We start from the raw sequence: 21,306 nt of genomic DNA, 5'->3' as shown, positions 1-21,306 counted from the left end.
TAAGGACTGTTGCTACAAGAAGGTAAAAAAGTATCTTTAACTGACTTTGGCTACTCTCAACTTGAAACATTTACTTTGTTGCATAGTAAAGTTATTTGCAGGACATTACTGATTTGGATCCTTTAGAAAGAGAAAAGAACAATTGAAAGGGACTAGGAGGACTTTTGTTTATTTTCTGGAGAGTGTGGGACTAACTTGAAGGCAAAGAATTGACTTTACGCCCTCTAGAGGACTTATAAATTGTTTCAGCAACAAGTGGAGTTTAAAATTTGAGAATTTTTGTCTGACAGCTCAAGAGTGTGGGAATGACCTTGAGTAAAAGACTTTGTTATGGCAGATGGTAAAGAGAAAATTCACAAGAAAGAGGATTTACAAGAAACAACCTTGAGATCTGGCAGACAATACAAAGTTGATCTTTCCATGCAAAGAAGGGCTTCTGTATCAGGAGCCTCTGGAACTACAGTTGTCCCAAAGGCAAAAGTGAAAATAATGTCTTCAGAAGAATCTTTTGCCAAGGTACTGGAGAAGATAAATTACTCTTTAGAGGAACTAAAAAAGCAAGGCGCAGAAACTAAAGTACAAGTTGCTGAAACAAATAAGAAAATTGAAGAAATCTCTGGGAGAATTGATCTAAACACAAAAAGTATAACTGACCTTGGGAACAAAGTGAACTCAAATGCAGAAGCAATTGGGAAATTACTGGAAGATTCATCAACAACACGAAAGATAGCTGAGGAAGCTAAAGAAATTGCAACTGCTGCTGAGGAAAAGTTTCCACCAGTGTTCAAGAAACTAGATGAGTATGAGCTGGCACTTTCTATGCAGGATATGCAACGTAAGGAGAGGAACCTAAGGATCAGACTTGTGCCGGAAAAGGAAGGAGACAACCTGGTGGATTACCTGACAAAAGAATTTTCTGACTTTTGGAAGCAGGAGCTGGACAAAGAAGAATTTAAGATAGAAAGTGCATTTAGACTGGGAGCAAGGCAGAGGAAGAATAGACCCAGAGATTGCTTAATAACTCTAAGATCAAAGGAGGAACGAGACAAAATATTGAACCTGCATTACCAAACAACCCTTCGAATTGAAGATTTTCATATTGAGATTTTTAAAGACATTCCCAAAAGTATTTTGGACGCAAGAGGATTCTACAAGGACTTGGTGATACTGCTGAAAAGGAACTACATACCATTCAGGTGGGAGTTTCCCCAAGGCTTGTCTTTTAAATACAAGGGGAAGAAAAGAAGAATAAAGACAGTGAGTGATAAAGACAAGTTCTTAGGAGAACACGAAGAAGACCTACAGAAAGAGGCGTTTCCAGGACAAGGGCATCCTTCACTAGACACGGATACGGAACCACCGACAAACGAGGAACAAAAATTGGGAGCTGTAGGAGGAAAGAGTAAATAACCCCATCATGGCTCTGCAACTTCTAACCTGGAATTGTAACGGTTTGAACATTCCCAGAAAAAGGAAAAATATATTTCATGCTTTAAAGAAAGACCAATTGGACTTGATTTGTCTACAAGAGACCCATGTGACAAGAGCACATAGAAAATTATTAATAAATAAAAGATTGGGACAAGAATTCATATCTTCAGACAGAGTAAAAAAGAGAGGAGTAGTGATTTATGCAAAGGAAAAGCTGCAACCGAAACAAATTTTTAAAGACGACCAAGGAAGATATTTGGCAATTGAAATTCAATCTCAAGGAGAAAAGTATTTGATAGTGGGAATCTATGCACCAAATGAAGGGAAAGCTGAATTCTTTAAGAAGTTGCATGAGACTTTGATGGACTATATGGATTATAATTTAATCATGATGGGAGACATGAATGGAGTAGTTTCAACAAATATGGACAAAGCACAAAGACAGGTAGTAACAAAAGATGGAAGACTACCAAAGACTTTTTTTGAAATGACTGACAATATGGACTTGATTGACATTTGGAGAACAAAACACCCATTAGAAAGAGAGGGAACCTTTTCTGAAGCCAAAATGACATGGACAAGGATTGACCAAATTTGGGTGACTAGCAGTATGGCGCCAAACATAAAGAAAGTGGAAATCTGCCCAAAAACCTACTCCGACCACAACGCAGTAAAGATGGTGATGAGGCAAACAACAACTGGCTCCTTCAGATGGAGAATGAATGACACCTTACTCAGAGACGAGGAGATCTGCAAGAAGGCCCAAAAAACTTTGAAAGACTATTTTGAAATTAACTTAAGGACTAAAGTAGAAAAAAGAATAATATGGGACGCAAGTAAAGCCGTGATGAGAGGGTTTTTGATACAACAAAATACATTAAAGAAAAGAAAGCAAAATGAGAGGAAGGAGAAAATCTTGGAAAGGATAAAAGAAGGGGAAAAGAAACTAAGACTGAAGCCAAAATCGCAAGAGATTCTAAGAGAAATTAAATTTTATCAAACACAATATATGGAACTGATGAATCAAGAATTAGAGTGGAAAATCAAGCAAATGAGACAAAAGACCTTTGAATCTGCTGATAAATGTGGCAAGTTATTGGCCTGGCAAATAAAGAAGAGACAAAAGCTCAACACGGTAACAAATATAGAAGTGGAAGGAAAGAACATAAGTAACCCAGCGGAAATTAGGAACTGTTTTCAGAACTACTTTAGACAACTCTACACACAAGGGCCGCAGAAAGAAATGGATATACAACAATTCCTCGAGAAAAATGGGCTGAAAAAGATTTCGCAGGAAAGTAAGATGATTTTGAACCAGGAGATATCAGCACAAGAAATAGAAGATGCCATTCAAGGCATGACGCTGGGCAAATCCCCAGGACCGGATGGACTGACTTCCAAATACTACAAAGTTCTGAAGGAAGGGTTGATACAAACGCTGAAGGAAGTCTGCAACGAGATTATGGAGGGGAGAAGGGCACCCGATACGTGGAGAGAGGCCTACATTACACTTATACCAAAGACAGAGACTGAAAAGACCCAACTTAAAAACTACCGACCCATCTCGTTATTGAACGTGGATTACAAAATCTTTGCTGACATTTTAGCAAAGAGACTGAAAAGAGTTTTGATGGAGGAGATTCATGGGGACCAAGCGGGCTTTCTCCCGAAAAGGCATTTGTCGGACAATGTAAGGAATATAATTGATATTTTGGAAAAGTTGGAAGTGAATATAAACACTAAGGCTGTTTTGATATTTGTGGACGCCGAGAAAGCCTTTGACAACATTTCTTGGAGTTTTATGTTGAAGAACCTCCGAGGGATGGGGGTAGGCCAAGGGTTTGAGAATGGTATAGGTGCAATATACTCTGAACAGAAAGCAAAATTAATTGTAAATAATGTGGTTACAGAAGAGTTCAAGATTGAAAAAGGGACACGTCAGGGGTGCCCTATCTCCCCATTACTTTTTATATCGGTCCTGGAGGTTTTGCTTAATATGATTAGGAGGGACCAGTTGGTTAAAGGGATCCAGGTCGGAGCTAAACAATACAAACTGAGAGCATTTGCAGATGACCTAGTACTTACATTGCAAGAGCCAGAAGCTAGTACGAAAAGAGTTTTGGAAATAATCCAAGAGTTTGGTCAATTGGCAGGATTTAAATTGAATAAGTTAAAGACAAAGGTATTGGAGAAAAACTTAACACAGGTGGAAAAAGAAAGGTTTCAGAATGAGACAGGGTTGACTGTGGTTAAAAAAGTGAAATATTTGGGTATAAACATGACAGCTAAGAATGTGAACCTATTTAAAGATAATTATGAAAAAACTTGGACAGAAGTGAAAAAAGATCTGGAGATTTGGTCAAACTTAAAGCTTTCCTTGTTAGGTCGAATTGCAGTTATAAAAATGAATGTATTGCAAAGAATGTTGTTTTTGTTCCAAGCATTGCAAATAATGGATAAAATGGATTGTTTCAAGAAGTGGCAAAAAGATATATCTAAATTTGTCTGGCAGCGCAAGAAGCCCAGAATTAAATTTAAGATATTAACGGATTCAAAGGAAAGAGGGGGGTTTGCCCTGCCAGACTTTAAACTGTATTATGAAGCGGCAGCTTTCTGCTGGCTGAAAGAATGGCTGCTTCTTGAAAACACAGACATTTTGGATGTGGAAGGCTTTAATAACATTTTTGGGTGGCATGCATATTTGTGGTATGACAAGGTTAAAGCACACAAAAGTTTCAAAAACCATATTGTCAGAAAAGCACTATTAAATGTATGGATCAGATATAAAGATTTGCTGGAAAATAAAACTCCAAGGTGGCTGTCGCCAATGGAAGCAAAGGCAGTTAAAAAGTTAAACATGGAGTCGAAGTGGCCAAGATACTGGGAAATTCTGGAAAAGGAAGGGGACAAACTGAGATTGCAGAGTTTTGAGAAATTAAAAGGGAAGGTGAGAGATTGGTTGCACTACCACCAAATAAATGAAGCGTTTAAATTGGACAGTAAAATTGGCTTCCAGGTGGAAAAATCAAAATTGGAGACAGAATTGTTAGAACCCAGTACTAAGAATTTGTCAAAAATGTATAATTTGCTGCTGGAATGGAATACACAAGATGAAATGGTTAAATCAGCTATGATTAAATGGGCTCAGGACATTGGTTATAATATTTTGTTTGCCGATTGGGAAAAGTTGTGGACCACCGGGATGAAATTGACGGCATGTAATGCCTTAAGAGAAAATATTATGAAAATGATATATAGGTGGTACATAACCCCAGTCAAGCTTGCAAAGATTTACCATTTGCCTGATAATAAATGCTGGAAATGTCGAGAAAAGGAAGGTACATTTTATCACCTTTGGTGGACGTGCCCGAAGATTAAGGCATTCTGGGAAATGATCTATAATGAACTTAAAAAGGTATTTAAATATACTTTCCCCAAGAAACCAGAGGCCTTCCTCTTGGGTATTGTCGGCCAAGGGGTGTTAAAGACGGATATAACTTTCTTTATGTATGCTACAACAGCAGCTAGAATACTCATCGCGAAGTACTGGAAGACGCAAGATTTACCCACACTGGAAGAATGGCAGATGAAGGTGATAGACTACATGGGCTTGGCAGAAATGACGAGCAGAATCCGAAACCAGGGAAGAGAAGCAGCGCAAGAAGAATGGAAAAAGTTCAAGGACTATTTAAAGAAATATTACAAAATTAATGAAAGTTAGAATGATGTTGGACTGGAAAGTAAATGGTTACTATCAGTAATGGTTAAGACAAGGAGAATAAGGAAGATTAGTTTAAATTTTAATTAAAATAAGGGAAGATTTGCTGAGTAATTGATAAGAACTTGGAATACAGAAAAGGGAGGCATGAGGAAGTCGGGGAAGAAAGGTACAAGAAACTAAGATATGAAATGGTACATGTTTTTTGTTCTGTTTTTGTTTTTTGTCTGTTTATGTATGTGTTATATGTTTGTGTTGTTATAAAAATCTGTAATAAAAAATCATTATAAAAAAAAAAAAAAGAGGCACAAGTAAGGTCAACCCCACAGATGCTACAATGGCAAACGAAATCATCTGTGGTTAAGATAAAACCAGGGTGAACAGACTTAAACCATGGAACAACGAATTCAATCAGATCATCCTCCAACAATCCCTCATGAAAAAGGCACACAGGAAGTCCCTCATTTCCTGCCCCTTTAAGTTTATCAAGTATTTCAGCTTTCTCATTCTGCTAAAACTTTTACAGTCATACCTCGTGTTGTGTTCCGCTCTTGTTACGGACTTTCAGCTTACGAACGCGGCAAACCCGGAAGTGTTTACTTCCGGGTTCACCACCCGTGCATGCGCAGAAGTGCTCGCTCACGCCACGCTCATGCGCAGAAGAGGCGCTCTAGTTGTGGACTTTTTGGGGTGCAAACTGTACCACAAAACAGATTAAGTCCACAACTAGAGGTACCACTGTATCTTCCTTTCATGTGCAGTGCCTGCTGTTGCTGCTGAAGTTCTTGTATCTGTGAGAGGGCCCAGTCTAATGTTATCTTCTTTAAGCTTGAGTCTCCATAGGAACTATTAGATCTTTCCACAATTCTTATTTGTAGTTTCAGTTGCTGTACTACAAATGTATCTCAGATGTTGCTTTCTCCTTTCCTAGGAGTGTTTGGGACATCTTGTGTTGAAGGTGCTATGTTAGATGCAGCCTGATTTTCTTGACAGCTTGAAGGGGAAACATGGTCTTTGGGCTGAAAATAGGGCGGTCAGATCTCTCATTTTCACCTGTATATGAATTCTCCCTTTCCTAGCTCATGGAGGGAGGATTAGTGTTGCAGAACCTCAAAAGTAGGAGAAGATTCAGGTGCCTTTACAGAACTCTCTCTTTAGTTGGCCATTTCCTCAGGTGCTGTGGCCACACCCCAATATTTTTACATTTCTGAGGCACAAATAATAATATAATGTGAAGCAGCCTTCAGTGGCTTCCTGTATTAAGTCCAATGGCCCATCTAGTACAGCTTCCTGTTCTCACAGTGGCCACCTAGACGCCTGTAGGAAACCAGCAAGCTGAATCGGAGCACAAGAATGCTCCCTCCCTCTGTAGCAATTGGTATTCAGAAATATTGCTGCCATCACTACCTCTTGTGGGACAAGTTCCACGGTTTAACTATGCATTGTGTCAATAAGTACTTCTGAATTCACAATGGCCTCCATGCACTAGATTCCTGCTTCTCATTGAAATGGAACATACTACACCTCAGTGTGTACCATAATAAAAAGGCCCTTTCACTTTCCTTAATGAACTACTTGTAAATCAAAAGTAATCTTACCTCTCTTTATTTGGCAAATCCAACACAACATATTCTCACACGAGGAAAATGCCACCCCCATAAAACTTGTATACGCTGCTACACATCCTTCGTCTCTGACATGACGTGAAGAATACGTATACGGTTCATAGTCTACCTGCAGTAGGAATAAATATTCATTACTCTTTTTCTTTATAAAAATCTTCAGAAATCTACAGAAAAGGATACAGACTTACAGTAGCATTCTTTATACACCTGTGCACATGTATGTATGTGTGTATTTATAGAGAGAAAGATGAGCTGTCATTTCCCTGTTAATACAATCTGGGTGCGAAAGGCTATTATAAAGAAACAGTTCCTGTCATTGCAAGTTTTCCCAATGACTGAACATGTTTTACCTCCGCCTACCAATTCACCACACTCCCACTGTGGGCCAGAGCAGGGCAGACATATCAGCTGATTCGCCCACAGTATCATACTGAAACTGTCATTCATTCATTCATTAATTTAATTTAATCCTTTTACATTGTTTTGTATGTTTTGCGTGTTGAGGTCCCCAAGACACCCCTACCCCAATAACTCACATATCACACAGAATTTTTGTTTAAGGTTTTTGGCATAATTTTGGCCACAACTTTATTAACATACATGGATGTGAGTGGTTGCTTAGGCATTGGTTAGGATAGGACTATCTGTCCCCCCGCCTTGGGGACAGAACTGACTTCTGGATTCCAGCGAAAGTCAGTGAGGGGAAACAATATTGGGGAGAACTGGAGCTGTGACACAGGCCCTCAGCTTCTCCCCGCATGCTCCCAGGGGTTTGGACAAAAGGATGGCAAGCCCCTGAATTCCTTTAATGGAATTCCCTTGCAGCAGCAGCATTGGAGGGGCAGGCCCAGCCAATCCTTACCCCTCCTCCAACCAATTTTAACCAATGCCTAACCGCAACCTCAAAGTTGTGACGATTTGCTACACAGTAGGCAAAAACCAAATGGCACCAGCCAATCAGCCAAATGAACAAAATTTCTACCAGGCCCCTGCCCCAACAGCAGGCGACCCCATGACAGGCATAGCAAGGTCAACGCATAAGACCCAAATCAAGGGAGGGCGGGCGGGTGATCCGGTGCACACAGCAAAAGAGAAAGCAGATTGCTGTGTGCACTGCTTAAAAAACCTCTGTTCCCACCCCCAAATTGGCAACATCAAAATTACCCCAGCAACTCAGGCTACCAATCCCTGCTAGAGCCAAGCATCCCAAACATGCCTAGCAACAGCGGGGTGTCTTGTCTGGCCCCCACCGCAACACGTGCTCTCTTTTAATGAGAACACGCGTTGTGGTTTTTTATGTATTGTGATTTGCTGCTCTTTTTATCGATTATGGATGAGTAATTCTTTATTGTAATTGATAAGTGTAAACTGTTTAAATATTACTTGCCAATGTTAAATTTTAGTGTTTCATTCATTCATTGCCTTTATTGCACTAGCCAAAGGCCATGGCATCATTCACAAGAAGAACACAAAAAAATCATCAATAACCATAAAACATCAGGCATAACAAATATGATAAATCACAATCACGTCTCCTAAAAATTGTTTGCTGCATGTAATAGACTAGCTGGGGATTCTCAGGTAGACTGTGCCAACTTAAATGTCCAAATCACCTTTGCAATTGACTGCAATTTTGTCTAGTTCTTTCCTCCTAATCTTCTTAGCTGCCAGTGTGTATAGTTTATAAGTTACAAAATCATCCGTATCACTCAGCAGCCATTTCACCCTTTCCACCCTTTTCGAGTGTGTTCCATTCATAAGCAGGGGTTTTATAAATCAGTCTCTTGGGTCTGTATATAGCGGGCATTGCAGTAAATAATGGTACAGGTCCTGTACATAAGGTTGCCCACACAGATAAAGTCTCTCGTTGTACTGTACTTTGCCGTACCGTCCATCCAAGGGCATTGATTGAAATCATAATTCTGTAAAAGCGATTCTTAGTATGGCAAGTGGGAGCTTTGTCAATAACTAGCTCGAGTGTGCTCCATTTTGATAAGTGGGAACCATGGTGAACTTTGGGTAGAGGCAATCATGGTTAAATCCCTTTCTGCAACGGACCTATAGAGGCGATCTCTTAAGTGCCTCTTTGTCCAACTTCATGACCGCCTGAAGATCTTGTAGTTGATATTGGGACAAGAGGTGTTCGATGCCAGCCTTCCAGCATTTGGTCTGTTCTCATTCTGTGAAAGACATAGCGGGGGAATCTCTCCTCCGGGAGGGATTGAAGTATTTTTACATAGTTTAGACACAGATCCTTGCCTGTATTGTTATTGTGTCCACTTCAACACGAAGGAGAGCAGCTGGAGTCAAATTTTAGTGCTCACTATTGGATTCTAATGGATTATTGCATATTGCTTTATTTGATATACATTGTTTATTTTAAAGTTATTGTGAATTTTTATACAGGATCTGATTGTTACTATTAATGTTTTATGTTTTATTATTATTTGTGTGTGTGTTGTAAGCTGTCAAGAGTGGCTGGGGCAACCCAGCCAGATGGGCAGGGTATAAATATTATAATAGTAAAATTTATTACATTTTTGTATGGCCCTTCATCCGAGGATCACAGGGTGGTTTACAATATAAAAACACAAAAATACACAAGATAGTAACAAACAAAATTCATAACCAGTTTTAAAAGCCATAGATTGTTTAATTAGCCAAAGGCATGGGAGAAGAGATATATTTTTGCCTGGCACCTCAAGATATGTAATGAAGGTGCCAAACAAACTTCCCTGGGGAGAGCATTCCACAAGCAGGGTGCCGCTGCAGAAAAGGCCCTTTGTCATGTTGCCACCCTCCAAACCTCTCATGGAGGAGGCGCATGAAGAAGAGCCTCAGATGATGAAAAATATTTTAACTGTAATGGCCACTTTTCCAAATCATGGCTTTGCTTTGGATAGTACAGGACCAGCAGGACCAGGGAAGGAGGGCAGCAGCCACAATCTTTGTTTTCCCATTTGCACTAAACCATAGTTCATTTTTGAATTACATGTAGGTGTTTGTGCTCCTATTGGTACATTGTTTAATGCTCTGTTTGTTACTAAATAAATAAATAAATAAATAATAATAATACATAAGAGCACTATCTTAAAAACAAAACAAAAACAAATCTAATCCAACTGGATAAGCAGCAATTTCATCAACTCTGCAGGAACTGCCATAGGTGCTGGGGCCAAAAATTAGATTGCATACAAACCTATGCTTAAAGGCTCGGATGCTGGAAATTTACCGGTAAGTGACTAAACATTTAAAACAATGCTATGGGATCTGACCAGAAAGCAAAAGAGCTTCAAGATTCATATTCAAAATGGTTTTGTAAAAATGATATTAATTTTCCTGTCAATACATTAGCATACTTACAGGAAATCCATCACTCCAAGTAAATCCTTTATCAGGCTCCAACTTAATTAAACCAACCCAACAAGTACGTCGAAACCTAAAATATATAAAAGATAATTTTAGAGTGCAGAAAATTTTAGAGTGCTCTAGTTTTTTCCCGCTTGGACTACTGCAATTCACTCTTCGTGGGGCTACCTTTGGAGGTGACCCAGAAACTGCAATTAATCCAGAATGTGGCAGCCAGACTGTTGACTGGGAGTGGCTGCCGGGACCACATAACTCCGGTCTTGAGAGATCTGCATTGGCTCCCAGTACGTTTCTGAGCACAATTCGAAGTGTTGGCGCTGACCTTTAAAGCCCTAAATGGCCTCGGTCCTGTATACCTGAAGGAGCATCTTCACTCCCATGATTCAGCCCGGACACTGAGGTCCAGCACCGAGGGCCTTCTGGCGGTTTCCTCGCTGTAAGAAGTCAAGTTACAGGCAGGAAAGTAAGACAATTTTGAACCAGGAGATATCAGCACAAGAAATAGAAGGTGCCATTCAAAGCATGACGTTGGGCAAATCTCCTGGACCGGACGGACTGACTTCCAAATATTACAAAGTTTTGAAGGAAGGGTTGATACAACCCTTGAAGGAAGTCTGCAACGAGATTATGGAGGGGAGAAAGGCACCCGACACGTGGAGTGAGGCCTACATCACGCTTATACCAAAGACAGAGACTGAAAAGACCCAACTTAAGAACTACCGACCCATCTCGTTATTGAACGTGGATTACAAAATCTTTGCTGATATTTTAGCAAAGAGATTGAAAAGAGTTCTGATGGAGGAGATTCATGGGGACCAAGCGGGCTTTCTCCCGAAAAGGCATTTGTCGGATAACGTAAGGAATATAATTGACATTTTGGAGAAGTTGGAAGTGAATATAAACACTAAGGCCGTTTTGATATTTGTGGACGCCGAGAAAGCCTTTGACAATATATCTTGGAGTTTTATGTTGAAGAACCTCCGGGGGATGGGGGTAGGCCAAGGGTTTGAAAATGGTATAGGTGCAATATACTCTGAACAGAAAGCAAAACTAATTGTAAATAATGTGGTTACAGAAGAGTTCAAGATTGAAAAAGGGACACGTCAGGGGTGCCCTATCTCCCCACTACTTTTTATATCGGTCCTGGAGGTTTTGCTTAATATGATTAGGAGGGACCAGTTGGTTAAAGGGATTCAGGTCGGAGCTAAACAATATAAATTGAGAGCATTTGCAGATGACCTAGTACTTACATTACAAGAGCCAGAAGCTAGCACGAAAAGAGTTTTGGAAATAATTCAAGAGTTTGGTCAAATGGCAGGATTTAAATTGAATAAGTCAAAGACTAAGGTATTGGAGAAAAATTTAACACAGGTTGAAAAAGAAAGGTTTCAGAATGAGACAGGGTTGACTGTGGTTAAAAAAGTGAAATATTTGGGTATAAATATGACAGCTAAGAATGTGAATTTATTTAAAGATAATTATGAAAAAACTTGGACAGAAGTGAAAAAAGATTTGGAGATTTGGTCAAACTTGAAGCTTTCCTTGTTAGGTCGAATTGCAGTTATAAAAATGAATGTATTGCCAAGAATGTTGTTTTTGTTCCAAGCATTACAAATAATGGATAAGATGGACTGTTTCAAGAAGTGGCAAAAAGATATATCTAAATTTGTCTGGCAGGGCAAGAAGCCCAGAATTAAATTTAAGATATTAACGGATTCAAAGGAAAGAGGGGGGTTTGCCCTGCCAGACTTTAAACTGTATTATGAAGCGGCAGCTTTCTGCTGGCTAAGAGATTGGCTGCTTCTTGAAAATACAGATATTTTGGATTTGGAAGGTTTTAACAATATTTTTGGGTGGCATGCATATTTGTGGTATGACAAGGTTAAAGCACATAAAGGTTTTAAAAACCATATTGTCAGAAAAGCACTATTAAATGTCTGGATCAGATATAAAGATTTGCTGGAAAATAAAACCCCAAGGTGGCTGTCGCCAATGGAAGCTAAGGCAGTTAAAAAGTTAAATATGGAGTCGAAGTGGCCAAGATATTGGGAAATTTTGGAAAAGGAAGGGGACAAACTGAGATTGCAGAGTTTTGAGAAACTAAAAGGGAAGGTGAGAGATTGGTTGCACTATCACCAAATAAATGAAGTGTTTAAATTGGACAGTAAAATTGGCTTCCAGGTGGAAAAATCAAAATTGGAGACTGAATTGTTAGAATCCAGTACTAAGAATTTGTCAAAAATGTACAATTTGCTGCTGAAATGGAATACACAAGATGAAACGGTTAAATCAAGTATGATTAAATGGGCTCAGGACATTGGTCATAACATTTTGTTTGCTGATTGGGAAAAGTTGTGGACCACCGGGATGAAATTTACGGCATGTAATGCCTTAAGAGAAAATATTATGAAAATGATCTATAGGTGGTACATAACCCCAGTCAAGCTTGCAAAGATTTACCATTTGCCTGATAATAAATGTTGGAAATGTAAAGAAAAGGAAGGCACATTCTTTCACCTTTGGTGGACGTGCCTGAAGATTAAGGCATTCTGGGAAATGATCTATAATGAACTGAAAAAGGTATTTAAATATACCTTCCCTAAGAAACCAGAGGCCTTTCTCTTGAGTATTGTCGGCCAAGGGGTGTTAAAGACGGATATAACTTTTTTTATGTATGCTACAACAGCAGCTAGAATACTTATTGCGAAGTACTGGAAGACACAAGATCTACCCACTCTGGAAGAATGGCAGATGAAGGTGATTGACTACATGGGCTTGGCAGAAATGACGAGCAGAATCCGAAACCAGGGAAGAGAAGCAGCGGAAGAAGAATGGAAAAAGTTTAAGGACTATTCAAGGAAATACTACAAAATTAATGAAAGTTAGAATGATGTTGGACTGGAAAGTAAATGGTTACTATTAGCAATGGTTAAGACAAGGAGAATAAGGAAGATTAGATTAAATTTAAATTAAAATAAGGGAAGATTTGCTGAGTAATTGATTAGAATCTGGAATACAGAAAAGGGAGGCATGAGGAAGTCGGGGAAGAAAGGTATAAGAAATTAAGATATGAAATTGTACTTGTTTCTTGTTTTGTTTTTGTTTTTGTTTGTTTATGTATCTGTTGTGTTTATGTTATGTTTTTGTGGTTATAAAAACTTCTTAATAAAAAAATATTAAAAAAAAAAGAAGTCAAGTTACAGGGAACCAGGCAGAGGGCCTTCTCGGTAGTGGCGCCCACCCTCTGGAACACCCTCCCTTCAGATGTGAAGGAAATAAGCAGCTATCCTATCTTTAAAAGACATCTGAAGGCAGCCCTATTTAGGGAAGTTTTTAATATTTAATGCTGTACTGTTTTCAACATTTGATTGGGAGCCACCCAGAGTGGCTGGGGAAACTCAGCCAGATGGGCGGGGTATAAATAATAAATTAAATTATTATTATTATTATTATTATTATTATTATTATTATTATTATTTATTCTAAATCTTTACAGGTGACTACATTATAAACCCTGACCCCTACCTCCTTTTTGGTTGGTTGATGGGCACATTTGAACCTTAAAAAAAAATACCATCCTATTATCAGCACTATACCGAAATGTCTGACATGGGGGTATGGATAGTCACAATGGACAAACAAGTTCCCAAAGACACTGAGTTAAAAAGCAGAAGTTGGGTCTGAGCCCAAAACACCTCAGTACATATTTCAGTCTACCTAGTGCACATATTTCACAGAAGTCAACTGGTGATTCTCAGAGATGCGTGGCATGAGGTAGATTCTTTCCCCTCTTTTTGATAAAGGGCCACCTGTTTTTTTCAGTATAGTTAGTGTGTGTAACAGAGAGGAAGGACATTTTAGTGTGTGAATTTCAAATGAGACGGGTGTTTGGGAGATTCACATGGAAATGCAAGCCAAATACAATGTCTCCCCCATCCGTAACCAGAACAGTTTTTGATTCTGAGACAATGTGAAGAAATAAACATTTCATGAAACTCACTGATGGTACAAACCCGACTTTTCTTCGCTGTTAGCAGAAGCTAGGTCTCCTCCAATTGCTCTACAAAAATCTTGTGCTTCAAACCAAGTTAGCATGTTACTTGTATAGGCCTAAATGGATATAAATACAATTGCATATTGGTAAGAATCTTGCAAATTCCATTCACAGTGAGATCTGCGTGGTTTGCATGAACCCCTATTTGGCATGTAACAATGGTAGCTAAGGGCCAAAGCAGACATGGCATAAAAGCATGTGATTAATCTGCACAATTTTTTTAAAAATAAATAAATAGATTTGGGTGGGAAACTCCCACTGATGCTCGTTAGAACTTTCCTCCTATGTTTCGTCCTTTCCACCAGCTGTCTCTTCTACCTGCCTTTGCACAAGGAAGTCCAGGACTGGCAGTACCTGAAACAGCTGGTCAGATTAGGAAGCACAAATCTTATCTTCCCATCTGCAAGTCCTATTTTAACTGCACAAGCACAGCCTCTTTCTCTTCTGTAGAAGGGTATGGCTCAGCAACTCACTGGTTACAAAGTTCCCTGTAGAGGAGGAAGCTTTTTAATGTGTAAAGATCAACATATCTAAAATGTTGAAAGCTGCCCAGAGTTGCACCTCCTAGTCAGATGGGTGGGCTACAAACAATAAAACGACGACAACAACGAATGTAACTTCTTCTGCTTGAGCACCAGTTCTGATAGTCTCCAGCAAATCTCACAAGATTTGGACCCTAGATACATAGATGTAGCTGCTATAAATATCTTCAAGCATAATTAAGCCTCATTTCCACCCTCTTGGTGATAGGGTTGCAGGTAGACTGGACTCCCTGGATCTTCAGACTCTAGTAAAGGCACCTACTGTGTTACTATCAATGTGGGGGTGTCTTTCAGGGGGGCAGTTTGGTATCTGGTCTTACTGAACAACTTTGGTTAATGTTGACAAAATGGGAGTTCAGGAAGTGTCCCCTCCCATCCCTACCTGGAGATAGGGGTGGACTTTGGACTTTCAAATTTCAGTGGCACCCTCTGCAAGGACACAATTCAGTGCCCCTCCCGACTATTGCCTTCTGTTCTGCACATGCACTAAAAAGAAAAGAAAAGCTAAAGGACCCCTGGATGGTAATGTCCAGTCAAAGGCAACTATGGGGATGCGGTGCTCATCTCACTTTCAAGCTGAGGGAGCAGGCATTTGTCCACAGACAGCTTTCCGCGTCATGTGGCCAGCATGACTAAACTGCCTCTGGTGCAATGAAACACTGTGACAGAAACCAGAGCCTGCAGAAACACCATTTACCTTCCTTCTGCAGTGGTACCTATTTATCTACTTGCACTGGCGTGCTTTCGAACTGCTAGGTTGGCAGGAGCTGGGACACAGCAAAGGGAGCTCACTCTGTCATGGGGATTTGAACCACCGACCTTCTGATCGGCAAGCCCAAGAGACTCAGTGGTTTAGAGCACAGCGCCACCCATGTGTACTACATCATAATTGAAACACCCTGCAGTGGCACCCCTACTTTGGCTTGGTGCCCTGTGTGGAGGAACATTTAAAAGGCAATTGCATATTGACACTTCAAATAAACCACAGTACAAAACATTGAACTAAAACCCACTTAAAAAAGAATAACAACAAAATCCTGCACCAAGCAGTTAAATTGAAAACTAAAAATCACATCCTCAAATATCTCAAAAGGTTCACTTAGACAAAAGTAATTTCTCTCTTTGCTTTGATATTGAAACAAACAAGAACTTGGATTCAAGAAGCAGTATACCCACTTTAAAGCATACAGTTCTGTAAGGGCTTTGAAGCCATCCTTCTGGGCATGGGGGTGGGGGAATTGTTGATGGGGCAGGAGTTGTTGTCATAGTTTCTGCCCATTGTTTGCAGATGAAGGCTGCCTTCTCCTTGCAGTTCACAACATCCCACAGTCCAGCTGCAGTGCCAGTTCTCATGGCTACACAGCCAGATTGTTGCCCTTTTGGAGACACAAGACAAGAGCCACGTCAATTGAGCTTTTCTTCATAGGCATTCAAAACAACTAGAGAAAGGTTTTGTAAAATATGATTCTGTTGGATAGCCCACCTCATATAACCTGCTTAAGACTAAATAATGGATGAGGGGGGTTAAGACCAAAGAGTAAGCTGTCGTGCCAGGCTTAGCTCACCTTGGAGGGACTAGGTCAGGGATAGTCAACTGTTAAGTTGTGGGTGAACATATCAGACGACACAGTGATTCTTAAAACAGCTCTTGTTTATTCACAGGCCCAGAACAGAACTGAACTGAAGGGTTCAGCCAGCCTGCTTATATAGAGCTCCACTACAATGCAACAGTATCAACTTTCTATAACTATCCAATCACTGAACGTCACTTTCAATTCCTTATTTGCATATGTAGACCTGAGTGAAAACTATCTACAGTATCCCCCTGCTGGCCCAGGGTGAGAACTTCAGTACCTAACATCAACCTGGTCCCTACCACCCACTAGTTGGCATTTCAGGATTCCAGGTGGGTGGTAGAGGGTTCCACGCCCCATGTTACTGCAGCACTGGTGGGCGGTAAGGAAATTTGAAAAATGCATTAGTGGGCGGTAGGTATAAAAAGCTTGACTACCACTGGACTAAGTAATCAAGCATTTGTTTTCCTTCAGTCTATCTGAGAAGCTCAGTGTGTGAGGAGGGCTAAGCTGGTTGCTCCAAGTTCAGACCACATAACTCTAACAAGCCTCTCTTGAGCTCCTGCTCCAATAACATAGGCACTTGCAACACTTTGGAACTAAGCCAAGTTTTGCTGCCTGTGCAAGCTTTTCTGGATGCTGCATGGAAAAGCACATTTCAATGAGTTACTTAGCTGAATATATACAGTGGTACCTGAGAAGTCGAACGGCTCTATTGCCTAAAGTTTAGGCTCCTGAACGACGAAAACCCGGAATTAAGTGTTCCGGGTTTTGAGCGCTCCTCAGAAGCCAAACATCCAATGGGGCTTCCGCTCTCTGCAAGTACCAATCAGAAGCTGCACCTTGGAAGTTGAACAAAGTCAAACGTCCTTACAGAACAGATTATGTTCGACTTCTGAGGTACCACTGTATGTATATTAAATCTTTGCTGTGGTTCTCTCACCAAAGAGTACTTGCCCCCAACTTGCATCCAGGAATTTTCCTTCTTATACAGCGGTACCTCGTTTTTTGAACCTCTCTGTTGACAAACGTTTCGGTTTTCAAACGCCGTAAACCCGGAAGTAAATGCTTCTGTTTTCGAACACGCCTTGGAAGTAGAGCAGCTTCCGCTGAGTTATTTTTCTCAATTTTCTCTATTAAAATTGGCAGACTGCCCTTTGTACCTTGGTTTTCGAACGTTTTGGAACTTGAACAGTCTTCCAGAACCCATTACGTTTGGAAACTGAGGTACGTGTTACGAAAAAGGAGCAATGCAGAAGCGAGCTCCAGGTGGCTGGAATGGTAAACAGGATGTGGATGTTTTGGGACTGTACCGTGGGAACAAGGGACAGTGTACTGAGCACCGGATGTTAGCTCAGAGTGTCACATGACCCTGTACTGGAAGTACATGGGTGGAGTTATTCTCTCTCTGCAGTTGGGATGAGAGGGTACAGACATGTTTTCTCTGTACTGCTGGAACGACAGAAATAAAGACATGTAAATATATTTCTGTCTGTCTCTTTCCCCTCCCTGGGAGAGGAGGGGGAGGAATGGTGTGTTCTTCTTCACGTTGAGAAGAATCGCCAATTGGAGACCTCCCTTGATCCTGCCGGGAGTCGCTGGCAGGGGAGGTCAACAAGGATTCAAGCCGGGCACCTGGAGGGTGGCCAAATTCCTCTGAGCTTCGCTGGCTCTGCTGGCTTGAATTCGACATCTGGTAGCATTGCTGATGGATTCTGATCTATGAGAATCAGCATGAGAGGTGAGAGGTCGATGAATCGTTGCCATCCTCTGCACCTACGGAGATAAAGAAAGCGTCTGCCTGCAGCCAGAAAGCTGAACAGACAGCTGGACACCGAGAGGCAACGGAGCCCCAAAAAGGTATGCTGAATTTCGGGCTAAAGAGAGTGAACGCAGAAAGATTTATTCTCTGGTTCACAAGAGCTACGTTTAAGAAAAACAGCTCTGAAAGAGAGCAAGCTGGCATACCACGAATTCCTGTGGTAGATAAGGATTCCCGTCCCGAGAAAGGTTGCTAGGCAACGACCGTCAGTACTTGGAAAGTTACTGACAAATGGGACTGGCTCAGAAAGAGCGTAAGAAGTCAAAGAATGTTTTGACTACCTTTGCAGCTGTGGAAAACAGCGTGCAGATTGCCTGCCTGAGAAAGCAGAAAAACAGCCCAGAAGTTTGCCTGCCAGAGTAGGCAGAAAAACAATAGAGGCTTTTGGATTTTACTGGCTTGAGAAAGTGAGAGCTGACACTTGGATTCAGAATGAATGCCAAGAAGACGGGAGGGTTACCCTATCCACCTCCCCTGAGTGCCGTGGTTCTGATGAACACAATCGGCTTGCTGCACTGGAAGAAAAGGACAGGGGGAGGGAGGAACGGAGTTCTAATTCCCCCGCAGATGAAGCTACTGGAGAGAAAGCTCTAGCTTTGAACGTTGTCCGATGTTACAATTGTGGACAGGCTGGGCATCTTCAGCGGAACTGTAAGAAGCCACGCCAGCCAAAAGGAGCGAAGGGCCGCTCAGCAAAGCCTGAGGCGTCAGGCAAAGGTCACACCAAGCCTATGGTGAAACCTGCAAAGGCTTTGATGGCGAAAGGAACCACGCCAGATGTTGGGAACGCGTTTATTATCGACACTGGATGTACCGTTCATATGTCCCCACACAGAGGACTCTTTTCAACGTTTAAGAAGCAAAGCTTCGCTGTGAAACAGGCCAACGGTCAGGAGCTGGAAGCGACCGGCGTAGGGACTGTGTATCTTAAGAGTCTGAACTTGACTATAAACAATGTTTATTTGGTTCCTGAATTGAAGTTCAATCTGCTGAGTGTTTCGCAGATTGCAAAGAAAGGACTGAGACTGTCCTACGATGCTGAGAGCTGCAAGATCTACAAAGATGGAGAGTTATTTCTTTCTGCCAGAGAGAAAGATGGATTATATTTGTTGACTTTTGCACAAAGTGATTACATGGAATGTAATTCATCTGTGTCTAACCTAGTTTCTCTTGCAGGTGTTACCAAGAAGGTGACCGGGGTCAACAGAGCATTTCAGCGGGTGTATGCTGATGTGATTGGTCCTCTAGAACCATCTAGAGGCAATGCAAGATATTATCTTGTGTGTGTGGATCATTTCTCTAACTTTGTCTGGATTTATGTGTTGAGAAAGCCACACGAAGCCTTGGAGAGGTTTCAGGAGTTTTGTGACAAGGTTAAGAATATGCATGATGCTAACATTGATTGTCTATTCACAGATGAGAAGCAGATTTTTCTTTTACAGGATTTCCAGAGGTTCCTGCAGAAGAAAGGGATCAGACACAAGATTGCTGTTTCAGAGGAAGCGTGGAACAGGGGTGTCTGTGTACGGGTGAACAAAGAATTGCAAAAGGGGATGGAAGCGCAATTGCTTAGTTCACATCTGCCACATGAGTTCTGGGCCGAGTCTCTGATGTCGTATTGTTATACGAAGATGAGAAAGGTTTCAAAAGAGTTGGGAAGTTCTCCTTTTGAGAAACTGTTCCATAGAAAACCTTCTGTTGCCCATTTCAAGGTTTTTGGGTCTCATGTGAGGACAGAAGCTCCAGGTGGAGTAAAGAATGCCAGAGGCATTTTTGTGGGGTATGAAAAGGGTCTCTACAGAGTAATTTTGTCTGAATCTGGTCAGGTGATTCTCACAAAATTTCTAGAGAGTGCTCCTGAACAGGAGAGAGTGATAGTACACACATTTCCCACTGAGGACGATTCAGATGATGATGATTTTACAGATTACAGTGGTACTGAGAGTGACAGTGATAGCTCGGAGAGCTCAGTTGTCACAGTCATTGAGAGGAAGTCTCACACAATGGATAGGCCTTCACAGGTGAAGGATGAACCACTGTTTACCATTGGAACTGGTTCTCCAAAGAGTCCTGAGACTGGACCAGTGAGCAGAGAGGATCAGCACCTCATACGTAGGTCTGAGAGAGTTACAAAGGGTCAACCACCCAAGAGGTACTCAAAAGAGTTTGCTAACTTAGCTGTTGCATGTGTTGCTGTTGTAAACAACCGAGGACAGGTTGGAGCTGTGTCTAAGTCAGAGACAAAGACACAACAGAGAGTTGCTAGCCAAGGTAGTGCAGATGCACTCGTTCCTTGGAAACCAGACAACCAGAGAGGTACACTGGGGGAACCAGTGGCGGGGAGTTCCAAGGGTGGAACTGAAACAACAGGGGAGTGTTATGTGTATAACAACTGTTTGTTTTCTTCTCTGGATCACGCTTTGTTTGCTGCAACACGCATTGATTCTTTTGGGGGAGGATGTTACGAAAAAGGAGCAATGCAGAAGCGAGCTCCAGGTGGCTGGAATGGTAAACAGGATGTGGATGTTTTGGGACTGTACTGTGGGAACAAGGGACAGTGTACTGAGCACCGGATGTTAGCTCAGAGTGTCACATGACCCTGTACTGGAAGTACATGGGTGGAGTTATTCTCTCTCTGCAGTTGGGATGAGAGGGTACAGACATGTTTTCTCTGTACTGCTGGAACGACAGAAATAAAGACATGTAAATATATTTCTGTCTGTCTCTTTCCCCTCCCTGGGAGAGGAGGGGGAGGAATGGTGTGTTCTTCTTCACGTTGAGAAGAATCGCCAATTGGAGACCTCCCTTGATCCTGCCGGGAGTCGCTGGCAGGGGAGGTCAACAAGGATTCAAGCCGGGCACCTGGAGGGTGGCCAAATTCCTCTGAGCTTCGCTGGCTCTGCTGGCTTGAATTTGACAGTACGACTGTATATCTATTTTCTCCCTTACCATCAAAACATTCCTGATAGACTTCAGGCAGTACCTACCAGGCATTCCTGAATTCCAGTCGGTGAACAGAACATTGTCTCTATTGATCCATTTGAATGTCCCTCGTTGCTGTACATCTGAAAGGCCAATCCAGAAATATTTTTCAGAACGAAGCCCAACTAGACTAGTCAGGTAGGCCTGTTCATATCTGTAGGGAAGAAGAAGAGAAGAATAGTAGTTTGG

General features: G+C 41.3%; 1 protein-coding gene across 1 annotated transcript in view; it reads right to left on the bottom strand.

Annotated features, from left to right (window-relative positions):
- Positions 1-21,306, bottom strand: part of LOC310745937 (macrophage mannose receptor 1-like) — a 73,402-nt gene that overhangs the window by 32,220 nt on the left and 19,876 nt on the right. The window contains exons 11-15 of the mRNA XM_083579249.1: positions 21,123-21,271; positions 15,916-16,115; positions 14,144-14,253; positions 10,138-10,213; positions 6,748-6,883 (exon numbers count right to left, since the gene is read on the bottom strand). Coding sequence (XP_083435375.1) covers positions 6,748-6,883; positions 10,138-10,213; positions 14,144-14,253; positions 15,916-16,115; positions 21,123-21,271 — 671 coding nt within the window. The remainder of the gene's footprint in view (positions 1-6,747; positions 6,884-10,137; positions 10,214-14,143; positions 14,254-15,915; positions 16,116-21,122; positions 21,272-21,306) is intronic.

Source organism: Podarcis filfolensis (assembly GCF_964270895.1).
Source record: "Podarcis filfolensis genome assembly, chromosome: 12".
Lineage (NCBI taxonomy): Eukaryota > Metazoa > Chordata > Lepidosauria > Squamata > Lacertidae > Podarcis > Podarcis filfolensis.
Note: the sequence above shows the minus strand (reverse complement) of the source record. Positions and strands in the feature narration are given on the sequence as shown.